We start from the raw sequence: 26,087 nt of genomic DNA on the forward strand, positions 1-26,087 counted from the left end.
CAGAGATCATAAAAAGTGCTACAATTATGTGATTCTTGTCACAAAAAATTTCAAACTTCTTTGTCGGCCACTGATTTTCTGGTCCTTTCTGTTTTTGGCCGCTCTCACCCTTGATAAATGCTTTCCTTCCGATTAGGTTTGGTGGGTTAGGCAGGGTTTAGTTAATTATCAGGAGGCAAAACTGTTAACTGATTTAATGTGTCTCTTGACTCATTCAGGAGCTGCTGTCATTGGCTAAGAGGAAGCGGAGTGAGCCAGAGCAGCAGGAGCAGCAGGCAAGCAAACCGTCGGCATCGTCAGATTCGGAAACCTCGGACAGTGGCGATGAGGTGAGCCATGTACCCTTGTCTCTATTAAACATCGAGAAAAATGTAAATTGCTGGGTGTGAGTATTTGTAAAGGTTGTGGGATGGTGGGAGGTGATTTCTTTTGGTGTTACTCTGAACTCACCACCTTCACATGGTTTTATTATATCAGCTTCAGTGTTCTGGGCGCACCCAGTACAACCTTCAGCCTGTCACACCCTACTGCATTGGGACTGCAATGTGCAGTGTCATATGACAGGGTTGTAAGGCAACGTCATTGGTATGTCAGAGTTCTTAGTGGTTATTTATATATCAAGGGTGTATTAGTACCTCAGGCATGCTGAAAAATGCTGTGGAGTGGTTCTGTGACCCTCAGGGTCATTGTGCAACCAGGGGGGTCACAGTTCAGAGACCTGGTACACTCTTCTCTCTGTCCTGCCCCCTCTTCCAATACAGGTGGAATATTTGAGTCAAGGCTGCTCAGACCTACCAGCTGGCAGCTCTGATGGAAGGCTTGGTTCAAGTCTCACCTGACTTGTAAGTATCACTGGGAGATTTTCTGTATCTTCCTCTTCACAGAGAAATTAGTATTAATAAAGAGCTAGTACTCAAAAAATTACTTGGATTAAAAGTTGATAAATCCACTGGACAAGATGAACTACATCCCAGAGGGTTGAGGGAGGTTGTTATAGAAATAGTGGATGCATTGGTGGTTATCTTTCAAAATTCTACAAATTCTGGAAAGGTGCCTGTTGACTGGAAAGTAACAAATGTAACCCCTCTATTTAAGAAGGCAGGAAACAGAGAATGACAGACCTGTTAGTTTGATGTCATTAGTAGGGAAAATGTAAGAAGATTATAAAGGATGTGGTAACTGGACACTTAAAGAAAATTAATGTTGATTGGGCAGAGTCAACATGGATTTCTGAAAGGGGAATCATGTTTGACAAACCTGTTGGAGTTTTTTTTGAGGATGTTACCTGTGGCATTAATAAAAGAGAACTAATGTTTGTGGTGTATTTGGATTTTCAGAAGGCTTTTGATAAGGTCCCACACAATAGGCTAGTAAATAAAATTAGAGCACATGGGATTGGGGAAAATTTATTGGTCTGGATTGAGAATTGGTTAAGAGACAAAAACAGAATACGAATAAACAGGTCGTTCTTAGGATGGCAGGCTGTGACTAATGGGGTATCATATGGATCAGTGATGGGACTGCAGTTGTTCACAATCTATATAAATGATTTGGATGTGGGGATCAAATGTAATATTTCCAAATTTGTTGATGACACAAAATTAAGTGGGAACGTAAGTTGTGCGGAGGATGCAAGGAAGATTCGAGGAGATTTAGACAGGCTAAGTGAGTGGGCAAGAACATGGCAGATGGAATATAATATGAATAAGTGTGAAGTTATCCACTTCGGTAGAAAAAACAGGCAGAGTATTTCTTAAATGGTGAGAGATTGGGACGTGTTGATGTCCAAAGGGACCTTGTCTATGTGTCACTAAAAGCTAGCTTGCAGGTACAACAAACAATTAGGAAGGCAAATGGTATGTTGGCCTTTATCTTAAGGGGATTTAAGAACAGGAGTAAATATGTCTTGCTGCAACTCCATAGAGCCTTGGTGAGACCACACCTGGAGAATTGTGTACAGTTTTGGTCTCCTTATCTAAGGAAGGATATGTTGATATGGAGGGAGTGCAGTGGAGGTTCACCAGGTGAATCCCTGGGATGGTGGACTTGTCTTTTGAGGAGAGATTGAGGAAACTAGGCCTGTATTCTCTCTAGTTTCAAAGAATGAGAGGTAATCTCACTGAAACTTACAAAACTCTTACAGGATGACAGGATTGATGTGGATAGAATGTTTCCCCTGGCTGGTGGGTTTAGAACCAGGGGAGACAATCTCAGAATAGGGGCCAGGCCATTTAAGACTGAGATGAGGAATTTCTTTATTCAGAGGGTGGTGACTCTTTGGAATTCTCTACCCCAAAGGGCTGTGGAAGCTCATCATTTGAGCATGTTCAAGACAGAAATTGATAGATTTCTGGATATTAATGACATTAAGGGATATGGGGATGGTGAGGGGGAAAAGAGTTAGATGATCAGCCATGATCTGTTTGAATGCCGGAGCCAACTTGACAAGCCAAATGGCCTATTCCCGCCCCTATGTTCCTATGACTTATCCCCTGGGGATGGAGTGAGGACTTGCACAGGAAATTCAAGTGGCAGGGAAGAAAACTCTTTGGAATGGAAGTCTTCCTGTGGAGCTTTTCTTGACTTCTAACCACTGCATTGGTTCACTTCCATAAAAGCAACATGGGAATCTCAGTCCATATGAGCTCAAAGCATTCACAGTACTTCATGATGATAAACTGCACAGGACGGTGTAATTATCAGCATATGCCATGTGTTCACAGCTGGGCACAGAAGGTGGCCCTTTATATCACTGGTTGGCTCTCGTTTGTGTCCTTTTAATGGTCCTTGTATGTCTGGATGTAGTCACTAGAATTTCTCAGTTGTCAAACAACAAAGGGCGAGCATTAATATAAAAACAAAAAAACTGCGGATGCTGGAAATTCAAAACAAAAACAGAATTACCTGGAAAAACTCAGCAGGTCTGGCAGCATCGGCGGAGAAGAAAAGAGTTGACGTTTCGAGTCCTCATGATCCTTCGACAGAACTTGAGTTCGAGTCCAAGAAAGAGTTGAAATGTAAGCTGGTTTAAGGTGTGTGGGGGGACGGGGAGAGAGAGAGAGAAGTGGAGGGGGCCAGCGTGGCCGCAGGGACAAACAAGCAGTGATAGAAGCAGATCACCAAAAGATGTCACAAACAACAGAACAAAAGAACACATAGGTGTTAAATTGGTGATATTATCTAAATGAATGTGCTAATTAAGAATGGATGGTAGGGCACCCAAGACACAGCTCTAGTGGGGGTGGGGAGAGCACAAAAGATTTAAAGATATTTAAAAATAATGGAAATAGGTGGGAAAAGAAAAATCCATACAATTTATTGGAAAAAAACAAAAGGAAGGGGGAAACAGAAAGGGAGTGGGGATGGGGGAGGGAGCTCAAGACCTAAAGTTGTTGAATTCAATATTCAGTCCAGAAGGCTGTAAAGTGCCTAGTCGGAAGATGACGTGTTGTTCCTCCAGTTTGCGTTGGGCTTCACTGGAACAATGCAGCAAGCCAAGGACAGACATGTGGGCAAGAGAGCAGGGTGGAGTGTTAAAATGGCAAGCGACAGGGAGGTTTGGGTCATTCTTGCGGACAGACCTCAGGTGTTCTGCAAAGCGGTTGCCCAGTTTACGTTTGGTCTCTCCAATGTGGAGGAGACCACATTGGGAGCAACGAATGCAGTAGACTAAGTTGGGGGAAATGCAAGTGAAATGCTGCTTCACTTGAAAGGAGTGTTTGGGCCCTTGGACAGTGAGGAGAGAGGAAGTGAAGGGGCAGGTGTTGCATCTTTTATGTGGGCATGGGGTGGTGCCATAGGAGGGGGTTGAGGAATAGGGGGTGATGGAGGAGTGGACCAGGGTGTCCCGGAGGGAGCGATCCCTACAGAATGCTGATAGGTGGGGTGAAGGGAAGATGTGCTTGGTGGTGGCATCATGCTGGAGTTGGCGGAAATGGCGGAGGATGATCCTTTGAATGTGGAGGCTGGTGGGGTGATAAGTGAGGATAAGGGGGACCCTATCATGTTTCTGGGAGGGAGGAGAAGGTGTGAGGGCGGATGCGCGGGAGATGGGCCGGACACGGTTGAGGGCCCTGTCAACGACCGTGGGTGGAAAACCTCGGTTAAGGAAGAAGGAGGACATGTCAGAGGAGCTGTTTTTGAAGGTAGCATCATCGGAACAGATGCGACGGAGGCGAAGGTACTGAGAGAATGGGGTGGAACGGGGTGTGAGGAGCTGTAGTCGAGGTAGCTGTGGGAGTCGGTGGGTTTGTAATGGATATTGGTGGACAGTCTATCACCAGAGATTGAGACAGAGAGGTCAAGGAAGGGAAGGGAAGTTTCAGAGATGGACCACGTGAAAATGATGGAGGGGTGGAGATTGGAAGCAAAATTAATAAATTTTTCCAAGTCCTGACGAGAGCATGAAGCAGCACCGAAGTAATCATCGATGTACCGGAGAAAGACTTGTGGAAGGGGGCCGGAGTAGGACTGGAACAAGGAATGTTCCACATACCCCATAAAGAGACAGGCATAGCTGGGGCCCATGCGGGTACCCATAGCCACACCTTTTATTTGGAGGAGTTGAAGGAGAAATTGTTCAGTGTGAGAACAAGTTCAGCCAGACGGAAGAGAGTAGTGGTGGATGGGGATTGTTCAGGCCTCTGTTTGAGGAAGAAGCTAAGGGCCCTCAGACCATCCTGGTGGGGGATGGAGGTGTAGAGGGATTGGACGTCCATGGTGAAGAGGAAGCGGTTGGGGCCAGGGAACTGGAAATTGTTGATGTGACGTAAGGTGTCAGAGGAATCACGGATGTAGGTGGGAAGGGACTGGACAAGGGGAGAGAGAAGGGAGTCAAGATAACGAGAAATGAGTTCTATGGGGCAGGAGCAAGCTGAGATGGTCGGTCTACCGGGGCAGTTCTGTTTGTGGATTTTGGGTAGGAGATAGAAGCGGGCCGTCCGAGGTTGGGCGACTATCAGGTTGGAAGCTGTGGGAGGAAGATCCCCAGAGGAGATGAGGTCAGTGACAGTCCTGGAAACAATGGCTTGATGTTCAGTGGTGGGGTCATGGTCCAGGGAGAGGTAGGAGGAAGTGTCTGCAAGTTGACGCTCAGCCTCCGCGAGGTAGAGGTCAGTGCGCCAGACAACAACAGCACCACCCTTGTCAGCGGGTTTGATGACAATGTCAGGGTTGGACCTGAGAGAATGGAGTGCAGTAAGTTCAGAGAGAGAGATTAGAATGGGTGAGAGGAGCAGAGAAATTGAGACAATTAATGTCGCGCCGACAGTTCTCAATGAAAAGATCAAGAGAAGGTAAGAATCCAGAGGGAGGGGTCCAGGTGGAGGGAGAATATTGGAGGTGGGTGAAAGGATCCGTTGAATGGGGAGAGGACTCCTGCCCAAAGAAGTGAACCCGGAGACGAAGACGGCGGAAGAAGAGTTCAGCATCATGCCGAGCCCGAAATTCATTGAGGTGAGGGCGTAAGGGTATGAAACTAAGTCCTTTGCTGAGCACTAAACGTTCAGCATCGGAGAGGGGAAGGTCGGGGGGTATAGTGAATACACAGCTGGGGCTGGGATTGGAAGATGGGGTGGGGCCGGAGGGACAGGCAGGGGTGGAGGGTCCTAGATGGGTGTTGGTGTCGATGAGTTGTTGGAGCTTGCGTTCCTTAGCACTTGAGAGAAAGAGAAAAAGTTTCTTGTTGAGGCGTCGGATGAGCCGAAGAATAAAATGAAACTGGGGGCACGCGCAGCTTTGAAAAAGGGTACGGCGGTGCTGCTGGAGAGAGAGGTCGAGTGTGTTCATATGGCGGCGCATGGCACTGAGTGTGGATTTCAAAATGTGACGGGCGAGCATTGAAAGATTGAGTCATTTCAGGGTGTCACTTCAATTAACAAGTAAATGTTAATTCATTCAGCATGCTGAGTGCTGGTTTCAGTTTAATGTACCTCTTCCCATCCTGAGTTTCAACACTGGTATGTTTGTACAAGCACTGGTATTTGACACAGCCCTTTCACGTCCAAGGGCTAGTGGGATTAATGTTTTAATATAAAAGCAAAAAACTGTGGATGCTGGAAATCCAAAACAAAAATAAAAATAGCTGGAAAAACTCAGCCGGTCTGACAGCATCTGTGCAGAGGAGCACAGTTAATGTTTCGAGTCTATATGACTCTTCAACAGAACTAAGGGAAAATAGGTGAAATATAAGCTGGTTTAAGGGGGGATGGGACAAGTAGAGCTGGATAGAGGGCCAGTGATAGGTGAAGATTATCAAAAGATGTCATAAACAAAAGAACAAAGAGGTGTTGTAGGTAGTGATATTATCTAAGGAATGTGCTAATTAAGGATAGAAAGCAGGACAAGCAAGGTACAGATAGCCCTAGTGGGGATGGGGTGGGGTGAAGGAATCACAAAAGGCTAAAAGGTAGAGATAAAACAATGGATGGAAATACATTTAAAAATAATGGAAATAGGTGGGAAAAGAAAAACTTATATAAATTATTGGAAAAAAGGGGGATCGGAAAGGGGTTGGGTTGGAGGAGAGAGTTCATGATCTAAAATTGTTGAATTCAGTATTCAGTCCGGAAGACTAAAGTGCCTAGTCGGAAGATGAGGTGCTGTTCCTCCAGTTTGCGTTGAGTTTCACTGGAACATTGCAGCAGGCCAAGGACGGACATGTGGGCATGAGAGCAGCGTGGAGTGTTGAAATGGCAAGCGACAGGGAGGTCTAGGTCATGCTTGCGGACAGACCGAAGGTGTTCCGCAAAGCGGTCACCCAGTCTGCGTTTGGTCTCTCCAATGTAGAGGAAACTGCACTGGGAGCAGCGAATGCCGTAGAGGGAAGTGCAAGTGAAATGCTGCTTCACTTGAAAGGAGTGTTTGGGCCCTTGGACAGTGAGGAGAGGAGAAGTAAAGGGGCAGGTGTTACACCTTTTGCGGTTGCATGGGAAGGTACAGTGGGAGGGGGTTGAGGTGATTGAGGACTGGACCAGGGTGTCCCGGAGGGAACGATCACTGCGGAATGCTGACAAGGGGATGAAGGGAAGATGTGTTTGGTGGTGGCATCTCGCTGGAGTTGGCGGAAATGGTGGAAGATGATCCTTTGAATGCGGAGGCTGGTGGGGTGATAAGTGAGGACAAGGGGGACCCTATCATGGTTCTGGGAGGGAGAGAAAGGTGTGAGGGCGGATGCACGGGAGATGGGCTGGACATGTTTGAGGGCCCTGTCAACCACCGTGGGTGGAAAACCTCGGTTATGGAAGAAGAAAGACATGTCCAGACGAGAGCATGAAGCGGCATCGAAGCAGTCATCGATTTACCGGAGAAAGAGTTGTGGGAGGGGGCCGGAGTAGGACTGGAACAAAGAATGTTCCACATACCCCATAAAGAGACAGACAAAACTGGGGCCCAAGAGGGTGCCCATAGCCACACCTTTAATTTGGTGTAAATGAGAGGAGTTTAAGGAGAAATTGTTCAGTGAGAGAACAAGTTCAGCCAGACGGCGGAGAGTAGTGGTGGACGGGGATTGTTCGGGCCTCTGTTCGAGGAAGAAGCGGAGAGCCGTCAGACCATCCCGGTGGGGGATGGAGGTGTAGAGAGGTTGGATGTCCACAGTGAAGAGGAGGTGGTTGGGGCCAGGGAACTGGAAATTGTTGATATGATGTAAGGTGTCAGAGGAATTGCGGATATAGGTGGGAAGGGACTGGACAAGGGGAGAGAGAATGGAGTCAAGATAGCAAGAAATGAGTTCCAGGGGGCAGGAAACAGGCTGACATGTTCGGTCTGCCGGGACATTCCTGTTTGTGGATTTTAGGTAGGAGGTAGAAGCGGGCCGTCCGAGGTTGGAAGACTGAGATTGGAAGCTGTGGAAGGAAGATCTCCAGAGGTGATGAGGTCAGTAACAGTCCTGGAAACAATGGCTTGATGTTCAGTGGTGGGGTCATGCTGGGATTAATGTTTTGGCTGCGTACTGCCTGTAGGATCTTGAAGCCTTATCTGACTATTCCTGATCCACTTCTGATTTTGTACCATGTAAGGCCACAGAATAATTGGTGTCAGAAATGGGAAAAATTGCCTGTCTAATAGGGCATATTCCTGTCTAAGTGTTGAAGCACATTGTTAACTTACGAGGGAGCTTTACTCTGAATCTAATCTGTGCTGTACCTGAGCAGAGGGAATACTTGTGCATGGTGTTCCCACTATTTTTCAGGACAGAACAATATAGATTTAACCAGTAAAAGGCCACTCAGAACAGAACACTGGGATCTAGTATGCAATACGCTGTCATGATGCCCCTTAGCTAAATGCTCCATTACAAGACCATTAGTTGTAATGCCTCTTGATGCTGTGATTGTGATTTCCAGCTGGTTTTATGTTGTTAAGTGGAAGGTCCCAGTAGCAGAAAATTAAAGCCTCTTTTCAACACAAGTGATGCTTGCTGTGCAGCTACCAGGGCTACACTGCCTGGGACCTTTATCAGAGGAGGCTCCTGTCGCTAACAGGGACATTTTAGTTGACAGCATGTTTTCCTTTTCAGTGGACAGTGGGAGGCAGCAAGACCAAAAAGAAGGGAAAAGGCAAGGGTGTGGAGAAGAAACCAGCCACCAAGAGAGCGGTGAACAAGGCGGCATCATCTGGCAGCTCAGCTGAAGACAGCTCCGGTGATAGCTCTGCACCAGAGGAAGGTAAACCATTGGAATTCTTCAGTAAATTACACCCAAGTATAGCTGTAATTAATGACTGTCCACTTTGTGCTTCAATTAATGAGAATAATTCATATAGTGCAGCAGTGCTGCCAACACATGCAAATTTCCATCCTTGCTCTGTTGCAGGCTATGTCGCTTTTAACTTTCTGGCCTGGTTACAAGATGGCAGTTACATACTACTTTCTGACACACTGTCACTCGTGCAGAAGTGGCACTGGGGCACGGCAGTGAATGGAAAGGGTTAGAGGTCAGTGGATTATAAGGTGTGAATGGAAGGGGTTAGAGGTCAGTGATGCATAGGGGCATGAGTGGAAGGGGTTAGAGGCAGTAGAGTACTTTGACAGTGGCAATTCACCAAACCAAGGGAGAGTCCATCTCTAAAAAGCAAAATACTGCAGATGCTGGAAATCTAAAATAAAAGCAGAAAATGCTGGAAAAACTCAGCAGGTCTGGTAGCACCTGTGGAGGGAGAAACAGAGTTAACGTTTTAAGTCCATATGACTTCAGAGCAGAACTTAACAGCAAGAACTTGATTTGTATAGTGTTTTTAATGCCCCAAGGCATTTCAGAGACATTACCAAACAAGATTTGAAACCAAGCCATATGAGGGGACAGATAGTAGGATAAGTGACTAAAAGCCTGATCAGAGATAGGTTTCAAGTAGCATCTTGAAAGTGGAGAGAGAGGCAAAGAAGCTTTGGGAGGAAATTCCAGAGCTCAGGCCAGGCAGCTGAAAGCAAGACTGCCAATGCTGGAGTGAAATAAATCTAGGATTTGCAAGAGGCCAGAATTGGAGGAGTTCAGAGATGCAGGATGGTTGTAGGGCTAGAGGAGGTTACAGGGATGGAGATAGATGCTGGCTGCAAAATCCAGACTTAGGAACATGCTCAACAGTGAGCTCTAAAAGCTACTAACAAAGATTCTGCAGGATGTAGAGTGCAGGCATCCTCTATTCTGATGTCAGTTTTAATATTGTACCTATTACAGATGATTTGGCATCCAGCACCAAGGCAGGCAGCAGGCACAAAAACACAAACTTAAAAAAACATACATTTTTACATTTACAATTTTTAAATTTTCTTGAGACTAAATTTTCACATTTGCAAAATTAGTTTTTCAAGGTCAGAGAGTGATTGTGATTTAGTATGCAATTAAAAACCGAGTAGCTCTTGATTGAGCATGAAGAGTCAGATTGGATTCAAAATGTTGTGCTGTTTCTCAAAGGATGCTGCCAGACCTGCCGAGCCTTTTTCCAGCACTTGCTCTTTTTATTTCAGATCTTCAGCATCTACAGTATTTTGCTTTTATTTAAGTTTAACCTTATTGATCCCTATGGCGAGAATAGTGGCAAATAATTGAAGTTCACGCTGAACTAGTGGTTTCTAATTGGTTCCATCTGCGAAGACTCCCAACAGCTCACACTGCAGGGTATCAGAGAAAACAACTTCTGGGTATCAACGTTTAACTGCGCTTGTATGGATGTCATAAATTGCTGTCACTTTTACACATAATAAGAGTGCTAACAGCCTTGATGTTATTGCAATTCTGGGCTATTGCTTTACCACATTGAATATGCTATATAAATGTAAGATGTTTATTCCACCACTCCCGTCTCCCTTCTTCACATGTGTAGATGGTTCTTGGTGAATGAGTCGTGTGTTCGAAATTTCAGGGGAAGTTTCTGATTCGGAGAGCAGTAGCTCATCTTCAAGCTCTGAATCTTCGTCCTCATCAGAGGAGGAAGAATTCCACGATGGCTATGATGATGACTTCATGGGTGATGAAGAAGACCGAGCAAGGTTGGAACAAATGACTGAGAAAGAACGAGAGCAGGAACTCTATAATCGGATAGAGAAAAGAGAGGTGCTAAGGAGGAGGTGAGATTCTGTGCCAGGGATCCGAGTGGTCAGTGTTTTTGGTATGGGCGCTTTTTAATCTCTGATATTCTGGGACCTCTAGATTTTACTTTCTTATTCAGTCCCAGAACACAGCTTTGTGGTTGTACAAACTTCATAGTTATTATTTAATGTTGAGTCCTTTAGAAAATTAAATGTTGTTTAGTGAAGCTTCCCAAGTGTGTCACACATGGTAATTGCAGCAAGTGCTGGTACATGCTGAGTCATAAGGAAGAGAATATCTTGCTGAAGCATGTTGTGTAGAGCTGGCCAGCTCACTGAACTTCACATTCAGCTGGACTGACAGTTGGGCATGTGGCAAATGGTCTGTGTGGCACTAAAGCATATTACAAAGTTATAGCTTTCGTCTTCTGTCTCTGCTGAGTGAGCTGATTTCACCTAAGCAGCAGTCGGAGTTCTACATTTGGCCTAAGTGCCCCTGTGCCAGGGAGAGAGAAATTCAGTTTTGTAAAGTGCTCAATATGGGCATCGTGAAGATAGTTGTTCAGGCGCACCACTTACATGGGTACTAATTTATTCCTCTACAGCTGAGATGCTGAGGCCAGTTGTAATACCACTACGCCAACAACTACTTGCATTTATATAGAGTCTTTAATGCTATATAAATTTGAAGATGCTTCAGAGGAATGCTATCAAACAAAGTTTGACAGAGCCACATGACATGTTGGGCAGGTGACCAAAAGCTTGGTAAAAGAGGTAGTTTTTAAGGAGGAAAGAGATGGAAAGATTTAGCAAGGGTTTTCCAGATCTTGGGGCCTAAAAAGCTGAAGGCATGGCCACCAGGTGAAGCAAAGAAAATCTGGGATGCAAAAGGCCAGAATTTGAAGGTGGATGGAGATCTTGGAGGGTAGAATGCTAGAGGAATTTAGAGATAGCAAGGGACAAGGTTATAGAGGAGGTTGGAAACAAGGATGAGAATGTTAAAATTGGGGTGTTGTCAAATTAAGTGATGGAATTTGATAATAGTCAGGATACAGGCAACAGTATTTTGGGTGAACTCAATTTCATGGATGGTGCCAGGTGGGGAAACTGGCCAAGCGAACATTAGATTAGTCAAGTCTAGAGGCAACAGGCATGGATGAGAATTTCAGCAGCAGGATGTACCTTGGCAGGGGTGGAGACGGGTGATGTTAAGCAGGTTGGATGTAGGTGGTCTTGGTGATAAAAGAAACTGTGCTACTGTTGAATGCTCACCCAACTCAGTTCAGGCCAGGAGTCTGACCTGGGATAGGCTGGTCTGTGTGCTTTGGTTACATCCCATCTACACCAATGATATCAGGCATCAGATATCAATGATATCAGCACCTTGTGACTAGTGCTTTTTCTTTTGATAATTGGAAGGTAAAGAGGTAAAATGCATGTAGTGGGCATGCGTTAATTAAGGTGGACTTAAACTGCGAGGGTGAGGGAGAAAGGAGAGGGAGTGTGTTACCATTTTGGCTGTTGAGATTTGTTTCTTATCTGTCATGCCCAGCACAGGATTAGCTCAGTGTAGCTCTGGTAAATTGGAACTTCAGCTGGTATTTAAAGGGTTCTTTCAAATTTGGCAGATTTGAAATTGAAAAGAAGCTGAAGGCAGCAAAGAAGAAAGAAAAGAAAGAGAAGAAGAAGAAAATGGAGGAAGAGCGAGAGAAGAAGATGCAGCAGATTCAAGAGTCTCAGGTATCCTGTTTTTCAGTCTTGTCCACTTTGAGGGTGTTCTTCCTGCCAATCTCTCTGCATTCCACTGTAAAATGAGGTTGGGGGCCCCACCCTAACCCTTGTGTTCACTGATTTGATCTCTGGCTCAGTGCTGTTCAGTCTGAGCTATTGATATTTAACCACTTGTTTTGCAGGTGATGGTCATTCGTGTTTCCATTTTAAAAAAAAAACCACCCTCTTCCCCCCCAGTTTCCTTGCATCCCATCACTAGATTGTGCTTGTTACTCCTTGGTTGTGGTGATTGTGTTTTAAGAAGATCATTGCTGAATATGTGGAGTGATCATTCTCCATGTGTGAAAGAGGACATTGATGGGTTTTTCTTCAGTGACAAATCACGATGCATTTTAAAAATAATTATATTTGGGATATGGGCATCATTAGCATTCGTTGCCCGTCCTTAGTTGCCCTTGAAGGCTTGCCCTGCAGCCTCTGTGGCATAGGGAATTCCACGATTTTGACCCAGGCACAGATAAGGAACAATGGTGTACTTCCAAGTCAGAATAACGTGTGACTTCAAGGGTAGTGTTATTCCCATGCGCTTGCTGCCCTTGTCCTTCCAGGTGGTAAGGGCCATGGGGTTGGAAGGCGATGTCAAAGAAGCTTTGGTGTGTTGCTGCAGTGCATCTTGTAGATCACTGTGCTCAGTGATGGAGTGAATGTTTAAGGTCATGCATGGAGTGTCAGTCAAGCAGACTGCTTTGTTCTGCTTGGTGCTAAGTTGCACCCATCTAGTCAAGTGAAGAATATCTGCTTCAGTTTCCTCTGGTGACTGTTCTGAGCCACATGGGCCAGGAAGCCCTAGGCTCAGTCCACTGTGATCTTAGCCAGGTGCTAAGAGGTTGCCCAACACTCGCCTCATTGTCTGGTAAAAGTACGGAGGCAAGTTAGCTCAGGTAACTTGCCCCTGTGGCTGCAACCTGCATTCCTTTAAGATAGAGTAGCCTGCCATTACTATCTAGGCTCTCAAGTTGAGGGTGGGTAAAAAGGCAAGGGCCTGAGGATGGGTGAGCAGCTCTGGGACTGTTGACCAGTAGGACATAGCGCCTTCAGGGTAAAAGCAGCTAAAGAAATGGTTATTTTAATTTAAGGACTAGAGAGCTATTCTTAAGGATGTGGAGCTGCTGAAGATTTGTAACTGGGTAAAAGTCTGTAGAATTGACTGACAGAAATGAGTGCACCTCATGGACCTCATGTTTTTGTCACTTAGGTGATGTCGCACAATAAAGAGCGGCGATCAAGAAGGGATGAGAAACAGGACAAGAAGTCTCAGGCAATGGAGGAGCTGAAAGCTGAACGAGAGAAAAAGAAAAACAAAACAGGTGAGAAATGCAGTGATTACAGATGAGCAGGCTGATCATCCAGGATAATATCCAGTGTGCCTGAGGTTTCGATGAAGACTGAACCATGCAACCTTTTGTTTGTCACTTATTTTAATGACCTTGAATGGATCACTTCAGGTTGGAACTTATACAGTGTTCAGACCCAACCTACTCAACCTCACCTCATAAGAAAATCCCTCCATACCCAGGGTCAACCTAGTGAACCTTCTCTGTACTGCCTTCAATGCCATTACATCTCCCCTTAGATAAGGGGACCAAAACTATCAAGACTTCCCTATTTTTATACTCCATTCCCTTTGCACTCATTCTCTCTTCTTGTTCCTCACTTGCACGCACAATTTTTATCCAACTTAAAGATCTTCTGTGCAATTTTCTTTTTGTTCAGCTTTAGTGGGAGTATTGTAGATCCCAGAGCAGTTCCATTCATTTAAGGGAAGCTGTAAGCTTCCTGCCTGTTCTGCACTCTAGCTAGCTTGTTCTCCTTCACTGGTGGAGCCTAAGTAGGACAGGGCAGTTTCCCCCAATAAGTGACTCCACTTACAGCAGCCAAGAAACCAATGGCAACTTGCACATATTTAGCTCTTTAACAGAGATAAACATCCGAAAGCACTTCACGGTGATAGACAAAAAAATCCAGCAAGATCAAGTGATGGATAGCGAAACGAGTTGTGCACTTTGACTTCAGGGGACAATAAGACATAGGAGTAGAAGTAAGCCATTCAGCCCATCGGGTCTGCTCTGCTATTCAATGAGATCATGGCTGATCTGATAGTCCTCAACTTCACTTCCCTGCCTTTACCCCATAATCCTTGATTCCCTTACCAATTAAAAATCGATCTATCTCAGCCTTGAATATACTTCACAGCCCAGCCTCTAGAGCCCTATGTGGTAAAGAATTCCACAGATTGACTACCCTCAGAAGAAATTCTTCCTCATCTCTGTCTTAAATGGGCGACTCCTTGCTCTGAGATTATGCCCTCTGGTCTGAGACTCTCCCAGAAGGGGAAACAACCTCTCAGCATCTACCCTACCAAGCCCCCTAAGAATCTAAGTTTCAATAAGGTTGCCTCTCATTCTTCTAAACTCCAATGAGTTCAGACCCAACCTACTCAACCTCACCTCATAAGAAAATCCCTCCATACCCAGGGTCAACCTAGTGAACCTTCTCTGGACTGCCTTCAATGCCATTACATCTCCCCTTAGATAAGGGGACCAAAACTATCAAGACTTCCCTATTTTTATACTCCATTCCCTTTGAAATAAAGGCCATCATTCCATTTGCCTTCCTTATTACCTGCTGAACTTGTATGCTACCTTTTTGTGATTCATGCACTATGACCTCCAAATCCCGCTGTGTTGCAGCTTTCTGCATTCTTTCCCCATTTAAATAATATTCAGCTCATCTATTTTTCCTGCCAAAGAGCATAACCTTACATTTTCCCACATTATATTCCATCTGCCATGTTTTTGCCCACTCACTTAACCTCGGTATCCCTCTGTAGACTCTTTGTGTCACCCTCACCGCTTGCCATCCCACCTATTTTTGTTACCTGCAAACTTGGCAATAGTACATTGACTTCCCTCATCCAAGTCATTAATATATATATTGTGAATAATTGTGGCCCCAGCACTGATCCCTGTGGAACTCCACTAGTTACAGGTTGCCATCCTGAAAATGCCCCCCCTTATCCCAACTCTGTCTTCCATCAGTTAGCCAATCCTCTATCTCTGCATGGGCTCTTACCTTATTAAGTAGCCTTATGTGCGGTACATTAGCAAACGCCTTTTGGAAATCCAAATATATTACATCTACTGATTCTCCTTTATTAATCCTGCTTGTTACCACATCAAAGAATTCTAATAAATTTGTCAGGCGCAATTTCCCCTTCACATAGCCATGCTGACTCTGCTTGATTATATTCATTTTTAAATGCTGTACTATTACATCCTTTATAATAGATTCTAGCATGTTCCCGATGACAGATGTTAAGCTATCTGGCATATAGTTACCTGTTTTTTGTCTCCCTCCCTTTTTGCATAAGCGTGTTACATTGGCAGTTTTCCAATCCCACTGGGACTTTTCCAGAATCTAAGGATTCTTGGAAGATTACTACCAGTGCATCCACTATCTCTGCAGCTATTTCCTTTAATATCCTGGGATGCAACCTATCAGGTCCAGGGGACTTATTGGCATCTAGCCCCATTAGTTTCCCTAGTACTTTTTCTCCAGTGATAGTTATTGTATTTATTTCCCCTGGATTATTTAGTATTTTTGGAATGCTATTACTGTCTTCTACCATGAAGACTGATGCAAAGTATTTATTCAACTGCTCTACCGTTTTCTGGTTCTCCATTGTTAATTTCCCAGCCTCATTCTCTAAGGGGCCTATGTTCACTTTGACCCCTCTTCCTTTTTATACATTTAAAGGAGCTCTTACTGTCTGTTTTTATATTACTTGTTAGTTTATCCTCAAGGTTTATTTTCTCCCTCTTTATATGTTTTGGTCATCTTTTGTTGGTTTTTAAAATTTTCCCAACCCTCTGACTTACCACTAATCTTAGCCAAGTTGTATGTTTTTTCTTTCAATTTGATACTATCCTTAACTTCCTTGGTTAACCATGGTTGGTTTATCCCCTTCCTAGAATCCTTCTTCCTCACTGGGATATATCTTTGCTGTGAGTCATGAACTATTTTCTTAAACGTCTGCCATTGTCCATCAACCGTCTTTTCTGGTAAACTCCTTTCCCAGTCCACTCCAGGCAACTCTGCCCGCGTTCCTTTGTAATTACCCTTATTTAAGTTTAGCACTGTTGTTTCTGACCCAAGTTTCTCACTCAAACTGAATGCTAAATTCCACCATGTTATGGTAACGCTTTCCTAGGGGATCTTTTACTCTGAGATCATTTATTAAGCCTGCCTCTTGCACATTACCAGATCCAAAATAGTTTGATCCCTGGTTGGATCCACAACATATTGCTCCAGGAAACTGTCCCGAATACACTCTGAATTCTTGCTCCTGGCTATCTCTGCCAATTTGATTTTCCCAATCTAATAAAGATTAAGTCATCCACGATTAATGTACTGCCTTTTTTACCTGTCCCTATTATCTCTTGATTTAGTCTCTGTCCTCCAGGGGGGCCTATAGACTATTCTCATCAGTGTCATCTTCCACTTGTTACTTTTTACTTCCATCCATATGGATTCTACATCTTCCGATTCAAGATCGTTTCTTGCTATCGTACTTATTCCATCTAGTATCAACAAAACTACCCCAGCCCCTTTTCCTTTCTGCCTGTCCTTGTGAAAAGTCACATACCCTTGAATATTTAGTTCCCAGCTTTGATCTCCTTGTGACCATGTCTCTGTAAAGGCTATAAGATCATTCCCATTAACCTCTATTTGTGCCATTAATTCATTTATTTTGTTCCGAACACTCTGTGCATTTAAGAGCCATTAATTTTGCCTTTTTACCATTTTTCCCGCCTTTGACCCTATTTGCTGCTGTTTTTTAATGTTTGTACATTCTGGCCCTTCCTGCCACACTCTTGGTATCATTATCTAAATAGCTGCCCTGCCATTCTGCCATATACTTTTGCGAGTAAACCTATATATCACCTCTCCAGAAATCACCCCCTGACCTCTATTTAGCTTAAAGCCCACTCTACAACCCCAGTTAAACAGACCCTAGTTGGCTAGGGGTAAAGTTGGGGACTTGACTAAACTGGCAGAGTGAAGATTTTGGCTGGAGCCAAGCATATCAAAGAGAGTAATTAAGCTGTAGATACATTGTAGCAAATGGAGGAGCTAGCTGTGATTATGAGTAGGAAACTTTATAGAGTGAGATGAGTTTAGGGAGAGCAGTGGATTTGGAGGAAAGAGAGCAAAAGGCTTTAAGATGGAGATTGATTTTACAGGATTGGAAGTTGCTTAGTGCAGAGGCTAAGGAAGGGTAACTTGCAGGGAAGCTTGGCTGGGGGTGCATTGAGAAGGACTTTGAGCAAGAGGATGGGACATATGGAGGTGATTAAAGTTGGAGAAAGTGTCAGGAATAAAGGTAGAGATAATGTGTGATTTGGTAATGAAAACCTTTGCAGTAGTTTGGATAGGGCAGATGGTTAAAAAAAAGGTCTTGAATTTATAAAGTGCCTCTTGTGACGTCCGGTCAACCCAAAGTAGTTTATAGGTTATTAAATGCTTTTTGTAGCATGGTCACCATTGTAATGTAAGGAAGTATAGTCAGGCAGGGAGAATTCAGTAAGGGGGAAGGTGTCGCCATCCACGAGCCAAGTTGTCATCAAAATCAAGTGCAATCTTCCATAGTAAGGTTGTGGGCCCAAGAGAACAGACACTGTGGAGAGAGATGCAGAGAAGGATATTAATTGTTGCTCCACTGGCAGGACCCGGTGGTAGTGATGGGAAGGTGGTTAGTGAATCTAGGCCCTAGCAGGCATGCTACATGGAAAGGTAGGTGAAAGAGGGTGGGGCACCTGCTTCAGTGGGCCCATCAGAGAACATTGAGAGGCACAGAGGATAGATATGAGCATATCCAGGGGCCTCTCAAGCCTGTGACAATGTGTGCAAGAGGAGGGGAGAAAAAGATGGCCTGACTGTATGACATAAGTAAGCAGGAGAGGAAACTGGTCTTCATAGTGCATGGAAGTAATGAGCCTGGAGTTTGATCTATCTTGTTTATTTCAGCTGAACTGTTGGCCAGGAAACAGCCTTTAAAAGCCAGCGATGTTTACTCTGACGATGAAGAGGAGGAGGAGGAGGAGCAGTCTAGTGTGAAGAGTGATCGGTCGTCTAGGTCGTCATCTTCTGATGAAGAGGAAGAGTAAGTTATTAATGTGACCTCAACCAACCTACAGTGAACACCTTTGGGTAACCAGGATCTTAAACTGAATTATTGTGGGTCATTACGTTCTTGTTAACACACTGGGCTTTAGGGCAAGTTTCAGTGCTCTGTAATGAAGTTGACCAGTGCATGGAATGAACATTGCCCCTTCGCCTGGAAGTTTGTAATGGGAGGGCATGTAAATCAATGGAGCAGGGGTCAATTGTATGGCACAGCAAGATCTGTTGATAAATGGCTTCAACAATTGTGCACAAAATATGTTTATATAAGTAGCCCTCAGACTTGATGGAGTGAACATGTGCCCCAGGTGGTGGGTGTGAGAGTTGGTGAACGTTTTGCGGGAGACAGAAGCATCAGAGGTTGAAATGAGGAAGTGCTTCATAAAATCATCAGTTGCAGAGAAATTGGGGTGAATGGTAGGTGATGGAAGAAGCTGGGAAGTTAGGAGTTTGAAGGTTGTGAGGAATTTAGGGGAAGAGAGATTTTTCGAGGCAGATGTAGTTGGAGGGAAGGGGGAGTTACATGGGATTGGTGATTGAAGATGGCTTTGACTACAGTCAAAGGCATGGAAGATGAGGAAGTCAAGGAGTTGTGCATGAATATGGATAGGACGATTCTTACGAAAGTTGTTAGGAGTGCAGTGACCTCAGAAGAGAAGATGGCTGGGAGAGCAGAGGTGGAAATTGAAATCATTGAGGATGGGTTGTTACTCAATGCAAAGCCGAGCGGAGAAAAGAAGTGTTGGTGTTGGATCTGACAAACGAAGGAGAGTTGAGATAAGTGAAACAGATTGAGATGCTCAAAGAAGAAGGTAGCTGTGGAGACTTCCGTGAAGGCCATGGTTAGCCAAATTTCACTTCATATGAGCTATAAGGATGGGGAGATTGTAAGAGCTTTGTTCACAAGGGAGTCTCACTTGATCTTCCAACAGAGTCCAAGGAGGCAGTAGTTGGTGGGATGAGAAGGACAGGAAAGAGGCTGTTGAGGGTAGCATCCAGCAGGTGCACTGGATGGGATTGACAGTAAGAGGAGGATATGGCTGTAGGCCCTGTAGAGATTGCAAGAGAGGCACAGGGAGTATCTGTGCTCTTAGTGAAAGGGCCTGTGATGGTGACAGGAGAGAAGGAAGAAGGAACCCTGGTAATGCTTCTATGATTTTGTGCACAACTTGTAGTAGTAGTGGTATGGCTTTAGTTTATCTTCTAGATTCTTATACTGTGGATAGTATGGTGTTAGGACAGGTTCAATCCCAGAATGGGTTTAAGCTGAACCTGATTCTGTCCTTAACACACATGTTTAATGGATTCAAGGGTAGCAGTAAAAAAAGGAAACCTGGCTGGTATTCTTGTGATTGGAGATGGTATTGAGACACTTGCTGTGTCTAGTACTAATATCAGAAATTCAGTTCATTGTTGCTGAGTTTATAACTTGTTTTTATTTGGGCAGAAAAGAGGAAGTTCCAGCCAAGTCACTTCCGGTCACTTTGCCAGAGGAACTCAACAAAATCAGACTTTCACGGTATAAGCTGGAGCGATGGTGTCACATGCCCTTCTTTTCCAAAACAGCAGTTGGTTGCTTTGTCCGCATTGGCATTGGAAACAGCAATGGGAAACCAGTATACAGGGTAAGCATGGAGCTGTGGCTATTGGTGTATTGCATCAATGTGGTGCTGTGACGGTCGATATTTAGGGTGAGGATGTAGCAGCTCCCACAAATCTTTCACTTTGGTCCCACCATCTTCTTTTTGTTTTTGTATCTCCCCATTTCGTTCCTCTCAAATTTCCTTCTAGACTCCAAATAATACACACTTTCTCCTGTCAGCATCATCACTCAGTTGCAATCAAGACTTGTTGCACCACTTCTGCACTAACTTACTCCTTACTGAAACTGAAGAACTTACTTTAATGTTCCCTATAGGCTTTAAGATCCAAGCTTGGCATTAGCTCAGTTCATCTCTTTTACAAGCCTAGGTACTACAATTAGGATTCTTGGAGCCACAGAAATACGTGTGTGGCTAGTAGTTGTAAATGTCTTTTTAGCTCTGAAGAAGTCATATGGACTCAACATTAACTCTGTTCTCTCTCCACAGATGCTGTCAGACCTTCTGAGTTATTCCAGCATTTTCTGTTTTTATTTCAGGTTTCCAACATCTGCAGCATTTTGCTTTTATTATAGTTATAAATATCTTTCCCTGCTTCCAGGTCGCAGAGATCACTGGTGTTGTAGAAACTGGCAAGGTTTACCAACTGGGCAGTTCAAGAACAAACAAAGGCTTGCAGTTACGGTAGGTACCAGGAAGGGAAAACTCCCCTCTCCATTCCAATTGAACACATTTTATTTTGTCAGCTTCTTTCCTTTGCCTCTGCTGCAGATTATTCTCTGAAAGGTAGTAGCTGCTGTTGGACTGTGGTTTGATGGGCAGAACCAACTCTGTGATCCTGTATTTGAATAATCACTTCCTCACAAGTCAGCCAAAATGGTGTTCACTAGGTGGCTTGAAATAAGTTTGGTGCTGCAGCCAAACTGAATCCTATCCTTAACAAATGCAGGCACAGATTCTTTCCAGTTGGGATTAAGGGATGATATAGTTGAGGTATTTAAAAAGCCTAAAGGAGTTGATAAGATAGATGGAGGGAACTTATTTTATCAGAGGGAATCCAGAACAAGGGGGCATAACCTTAAAATTAGAGCTTGGCTGTTTGGAGTGATGGACTTCTTCACACAAAGGATAGTGGAAATGCAGAATTTCCTCTCTTCCCTCCAGCATGCAAACAAAAACCTAACGAGGCTAGAGAGCAACTAAAAATTTCAAAGCTGATGGATTTTTGTTCGGTAAAGGTGTTCAGATCAACCATGATCCGTCTGAATTATGGGGCTTGAGGGGATGAATGGCTGCTTCCTGTTTATGTAGGATTGCTGGAAATTGGTCCAACCCCCCCAGAATTTGATTTAATTTCCTTTAACCTGAGGATAATGTGATACCACATCGCTGCTCTGCCTAAGGTCAGCCATCTCACCTGAGATTGACATCAAGATCTATGGTCAGTACAGTTCAGAACCAACCCGGTGATGCCTATATTTGAGTTATCGTGCTGTTGGTTGTTGGTGAATTGATTGTGGTGCACCAGCCAAATTAGTTGAGAGAGTTGGTTTTAGCTCAGGGAGGAGCTTGTACCACTGCACCATCCTGTTCAGTGACTGTGCCATGCAATGTGGGATGTCCTTCAACACAGTTGAAGATTTTGCATTACATTGAGTCTAAAACATGGAAACAGGCCATTCAAGTCTAATTGCTCTATGCTGGTGTTTATGCTTCACATGAACCTCTTCCTACCCCCTCTACATCTAACCCATTAACTTCTTTATATTTGCCCAGCATCTCCTGGAATGAATCTGTGCTACTTGCCTCAACCACTCCTTGTGGTAGCAAGTTTCAAACTCTAACCACTCTGGGTAAAGAAGTTTCACAATTGGATTGAGTTAATGAGTGTTGTATTTATGGCCCTTAGCTTTCCTCTTCCCCACAAGTGGAGACCTATCTATTTATTAAACACAATTTTATCAAATTACAGTGTGGAAACAAACTTCCCATGTTGCCCTCTTTTGCTCCTCTTCTCTTCCCCCCCTTCCCACCTTCAGTGTTTTCTTCCCACCTCCCCTACACTCCCACAGCTAACAACTCTTACATGGCTGCAGTTCCGTGAGCAAATGCCACCTTCCAGTGCTTTGTTCGTAGAGTGTCAGCAAGGGGTGGGAGTGACATCTTGATTATGGCCCTGTTCTCACCTGATTCCAACACAGCAAGCAGAGTGGTCAGGAGCAAATACCTTGAATGTATTCTACCCCCTCCAAACCCTTTCTGGTGCAGGGTATTATAATCTTGGTAGAAACAATAACATTTGTATATTTCTTTTAGAATATGAAAATCCAGATATATAGCAAAAGATTGAAGCTGCAGGGTTCACAGTTTAAATCAAAAGAATTTTACTATGCACAAATCAAAGAACCTGAATACTAACAACTAGACTCAATCTTAAATAGCCAGTTATGTTAAAGATATTTAAAATACAATGAACACAGATGCTTATACTCTAAACCAAAGTTCTTAACTAAACCTTCCTTGTACACCGATTTGATACTCAAACCCAATAAACTCAAGTCAATACTTATCAGAAATTGGAAGATTAACCACTTGGGCTGAGTACTATTTAAAAGATTTGTATCAGGGTTGAGATTTTTCGGGCCCTCCACTTACTTCTGATGAGGTTTTCCCTTCAAATCTTCTCTTACTGGGGTACTGCATCAAAAACACACTCTCACAGCTCAGCTATCCTTGAAGTCCAACTCACTGTTAGGAATCCTTAATACTCTTTCATCCAGCACATAGGATTTCACCTGCACTCTGCTTGAAAGAGATGTTTCCTGCAGCAAGCTTTTTCAAAAAACTAAAACCATGCTTGAGACCAGAGCCATACCCAGAATCTACTTACCTGTACAATTGAACCTTGTTAACCCTTTTGCTGTTGCTTATCTTCCAGGCAACTTGGTCACATGATCAGATATTGGAAGCAAGGTGCTTTAGCAGAAACCTAGCTCTTAAAAGGACCATTACCCCAACACAAAATAGTTTTTCTTTCCCCCACCCAAAGCACGAGTCATCTCACAACCCCCCCTCAAAAGAGAGCCTTACTCGTGTTTTTTTAAAACTGCATTATAAGCTCTTAGCAACTATCTTATGCATAGTACACGCAATAATCCCCTCACCATAGTTCATTTAAAATGCACAAGTCCAGCACCTTGCGACCCTAGGCCTAAACAGATGGAGATATTGACCAAAACTTTTGGCATTTAAGTTTATAAGTTTCCTTTATACGTTCTGGGTAAGTAAATGGATAATCAAGCTCTAAATAAAGTACCTGCAATTATGTTGTTCCTCCTTACAACTTGAACAGTTTTTAAGGTAATTGGTTGCAGCATCCAATGCCAGTGCAACAAATGGAGATTCTTGATCTGGAATTTATCTGAATACACTAGCGGATTACGATCTGTGTAGATAACAGCCTCTCCGGCATTTCTGGAAACGTATATTTCAAACTGTTGAAGAGCCAAAACAAGACTTAACACTTTGTTTTCAACTGTGGAGTGCTTTCATTGACGAGGATTAAGTTTTCTCGATAAATAACTGACTGGATGACGATGTTAGCTTGTAATTTTGTAACAACATGGCTCCGACGCCCACATCACAGGCATCAATTGCTATCTTGAGTGGTTTGCTCAAATTTGAGTAGCCAACACAGGCCCATTTATTAAGACAGCCTTTAATCTCGAAAGCAGCCTGACAACATTCTGTCTGGTCATTCCTCAATAAGTTTGTTAATAGGGGGGGCTACAGTGCTGAAATTCAGGAAGAACTCCTGTGAAGTCCACACTTTGAGGAAAAGTATTATCTCTTATTTGGTTTTGGGAACGGGAGAGTCCATAATTGCTTGAACTTTAGCTTCTCTGGGCAACACTCTACCTTGTCCCATGATGTGTCACAAATAAGTGATCTTGGCAAAAACACTTTTCACCAAATTTATCACTAAGTCAGCTTTCTGTAGTTTCTCGAGTAGTGCACTGAGGTGTTTCAAATGGTCTTCCCAAGTTTTGCTATAGACCATTAAATGTTGACATCGACTACACAGTTCGATAATTCATTCATAACTTGTTGGCTTTTGAAAAATAGCTGGTGCATTCTTCATTACGAATGGCATCACTTTACATTGATATGTTCCGTCTAGTGTTACAAAAGCAGAAATTTCCTTCATTTGATCTGTTAGTGGCGCTTGCTAGTACGTTAATCACGCTGATAAACTCTTGAGTTTCCAGCTCTTATCAATGCAATCTTCAATTCACAGTATAGGATAAGAATCAGTTTTTGGTACACATTCACTTTATGATAATCGATGAAAAATTTTTAAGTTCCGTCAGGTTTTTGTACCAGTATGACTGGTGAACTCGAGCTACTTTGACTCAGTTCAATCAGAACATAAGAGAAGCAGGAATAGGCCATTTGGCCCCTCAAGCATGCCCTGCCATTCAATAAGATCATGGCTGATCTGCCCCAGGCCTCGTCTCCTCTTTTGTGCCAGCTCCTTAAAGCCCTCAACTCCCGGGTATTTCAAAAATCTATCTACCTCCTCTTTAAATACTTGCAGTGATCCAGCCTCCACAACTCTCTGGGATAGAGAATTCCAGACATTCACTACCCTCCGAGAGAAGAAGTTCCTTCTCACCTCAGTTTTAAATGTGTGTCCCCTTATTCTGTAACTATGTCCCCTAGTTCGAGATTCCCCCACTAGTGGAAACATCTTCTCAACATCTACCCTGTCAAGCCCCATCAGAATCTTGTATGTTTCAATAAGATCACCCCTCGTTCTTCTAAACTCGAATGAATAAAGGCCTAATCTGTTTAGCCATTCTTGATAAGTCAACCCCTTCATCCCAGGAATCAGCCTAGTGCATCACTTTTGAACTGCCTCCAATACCAGTATATCCTTTATTAAATATGGGGACCAAAACTGTACACAGTACTCCAGGTGCGGCCTCACCAACACCCTGTACAGTTGCAACATGACTTACCTGTTTTTAAATTCCAATCCCCTAGCAATACAGGTAAAAATTCCATTTGCCTTCTTAATTACTTGCAGCACCTGCATGCTAACTTTTTGTTAACTTTTTGAACTGAGTCAAAGCGGCTTGAGTGTTGCACAAGAGCACCCAGATGTCTCTGTGCTGCACTTTTTTGGAGTCTCTCTACATCTAAATAATAGTCTGCCTTTTGATTTTTCCTACCAAAGTTTATGACCTCTCACTTTACTACATTAAACTCCATCTGCCAAGTTTTTGCTCACTCACTCAACCTGTCTGTTTCACCTTGCAGATTCCTTATGCCCTCATCACAGCATGCTCTCCCACCTATTTTTGTATTGTCAGCATATTTGGATACATTATACCCTGCCCCCTCCTCCAAGTCATTAATATAGATAGTAAATAATTGAGGCCCTAGAACTGAACCATGTGGCACTCCAATTGTTGCATCTTTCTAACCTGAAAAAGACCCATTAATCCTGACTCTATCTCCTATGAGTTAACCAATCCTCAATCCATGCTAATACATTACCCCCAATACTATGAGCTCTTGTGCAATAACCTTTTATGTGGCACCATTATCGAATGCCTCCTAAAATTCCAAATACACTGCACCTACTTGTTCCCCTTTATCAACTTTGCTTGTTACATCCTCAAAGAACTCTAGCAAATTTGTCAAACATGATTTCCCTTTCACAAAACCATGTTGACTCTGATTGCGTTAAGCAAAAATGTCCTGCTATTTCTTCCTTAATAATGGACTCTAGCATTTTCTCAACAACAGATGTTAGGCTGACAGGCCTATAGGTTCCTGCTTTTTGAATGTCTCCCCTTCTTGATCAGGGACATTGCATTTGTGGTTTTCCAATCCGCTGGGACACTCCTGGAATCTAGTGAGTTCCGGAATATTTCCACCAATGCCTCCACTATCTCTGCAGCCACTTCCTTTAAAACCCT

At 43.7% G+C, this 26,087-nt stretch overlaps 1 protein-coding gene across 2 annotated transcripts in view; it reads left to right on the top strand.

Moving 5' to 3' along the window:
• Nucleotides 1-26,087, top strand: part of rtf1 (RTF1 homolog, Paf1/RNA polymerase II complex component) — an 89,727-nt gene that overhangs the window by 37,822 nt on the left and 25,818 nt on the right. The window contains exons 2-9 of one of the 2 annotated variants that reach the window (XM_041214683.1): nucleotides 219-329; nucleotides 8,519-8,666; nucleotides 10,360-10,564; nucleotides 12,154-12,265; nucleotides 13,512-13,623; nucleotides 18,344-18,479; nucleotides 19,947-20,124; nucleotides 20,702-20,784. In XM_041214683.1, the coding sequence (XP_041070617.1) occupies nucleotides 219-329; nucleotides 8,519-8,666; nucleotides 10,360-10,564; nucleotides 12,154-12,265; nucleotides 13,512-13,623; nucleotides 18,344-18,479; nucleotides 19,947-20,124; nucleotides 20,702-20,784 (1,085 nt within the window). Of the gene's footprint in view, nucleotides 1-218; nucleotides 330-8,518; nucleotides 8,667-10,320; nucleotides 10,565-12,153; nucleotides 12,266-13,511; nucleotides 13,624-18,343; nucleotides 18,480-19,946; nucleotides 20,125-20,701; nucleotides 20,785-26,087 lie in introns of those variants that run through there. The other variant, XM_041214684.1, reaches the window with a different exon arrangement.

The sequence above is a fragment of the Carcharodon carcharias genome, chromosome 20 (assembly GCF_017639515.1).
Source record: "Carcharodon carcharias isolate sCarCar2 chromosome 20, sCarCar2.pri, whole genome shotgun sequence".
NCBI lineage: Eukaryota > Metazoa > Chordata > Chondrichthyes > Lamniformes > Lamnidae > Carcharodon > Carcharodon carcharias.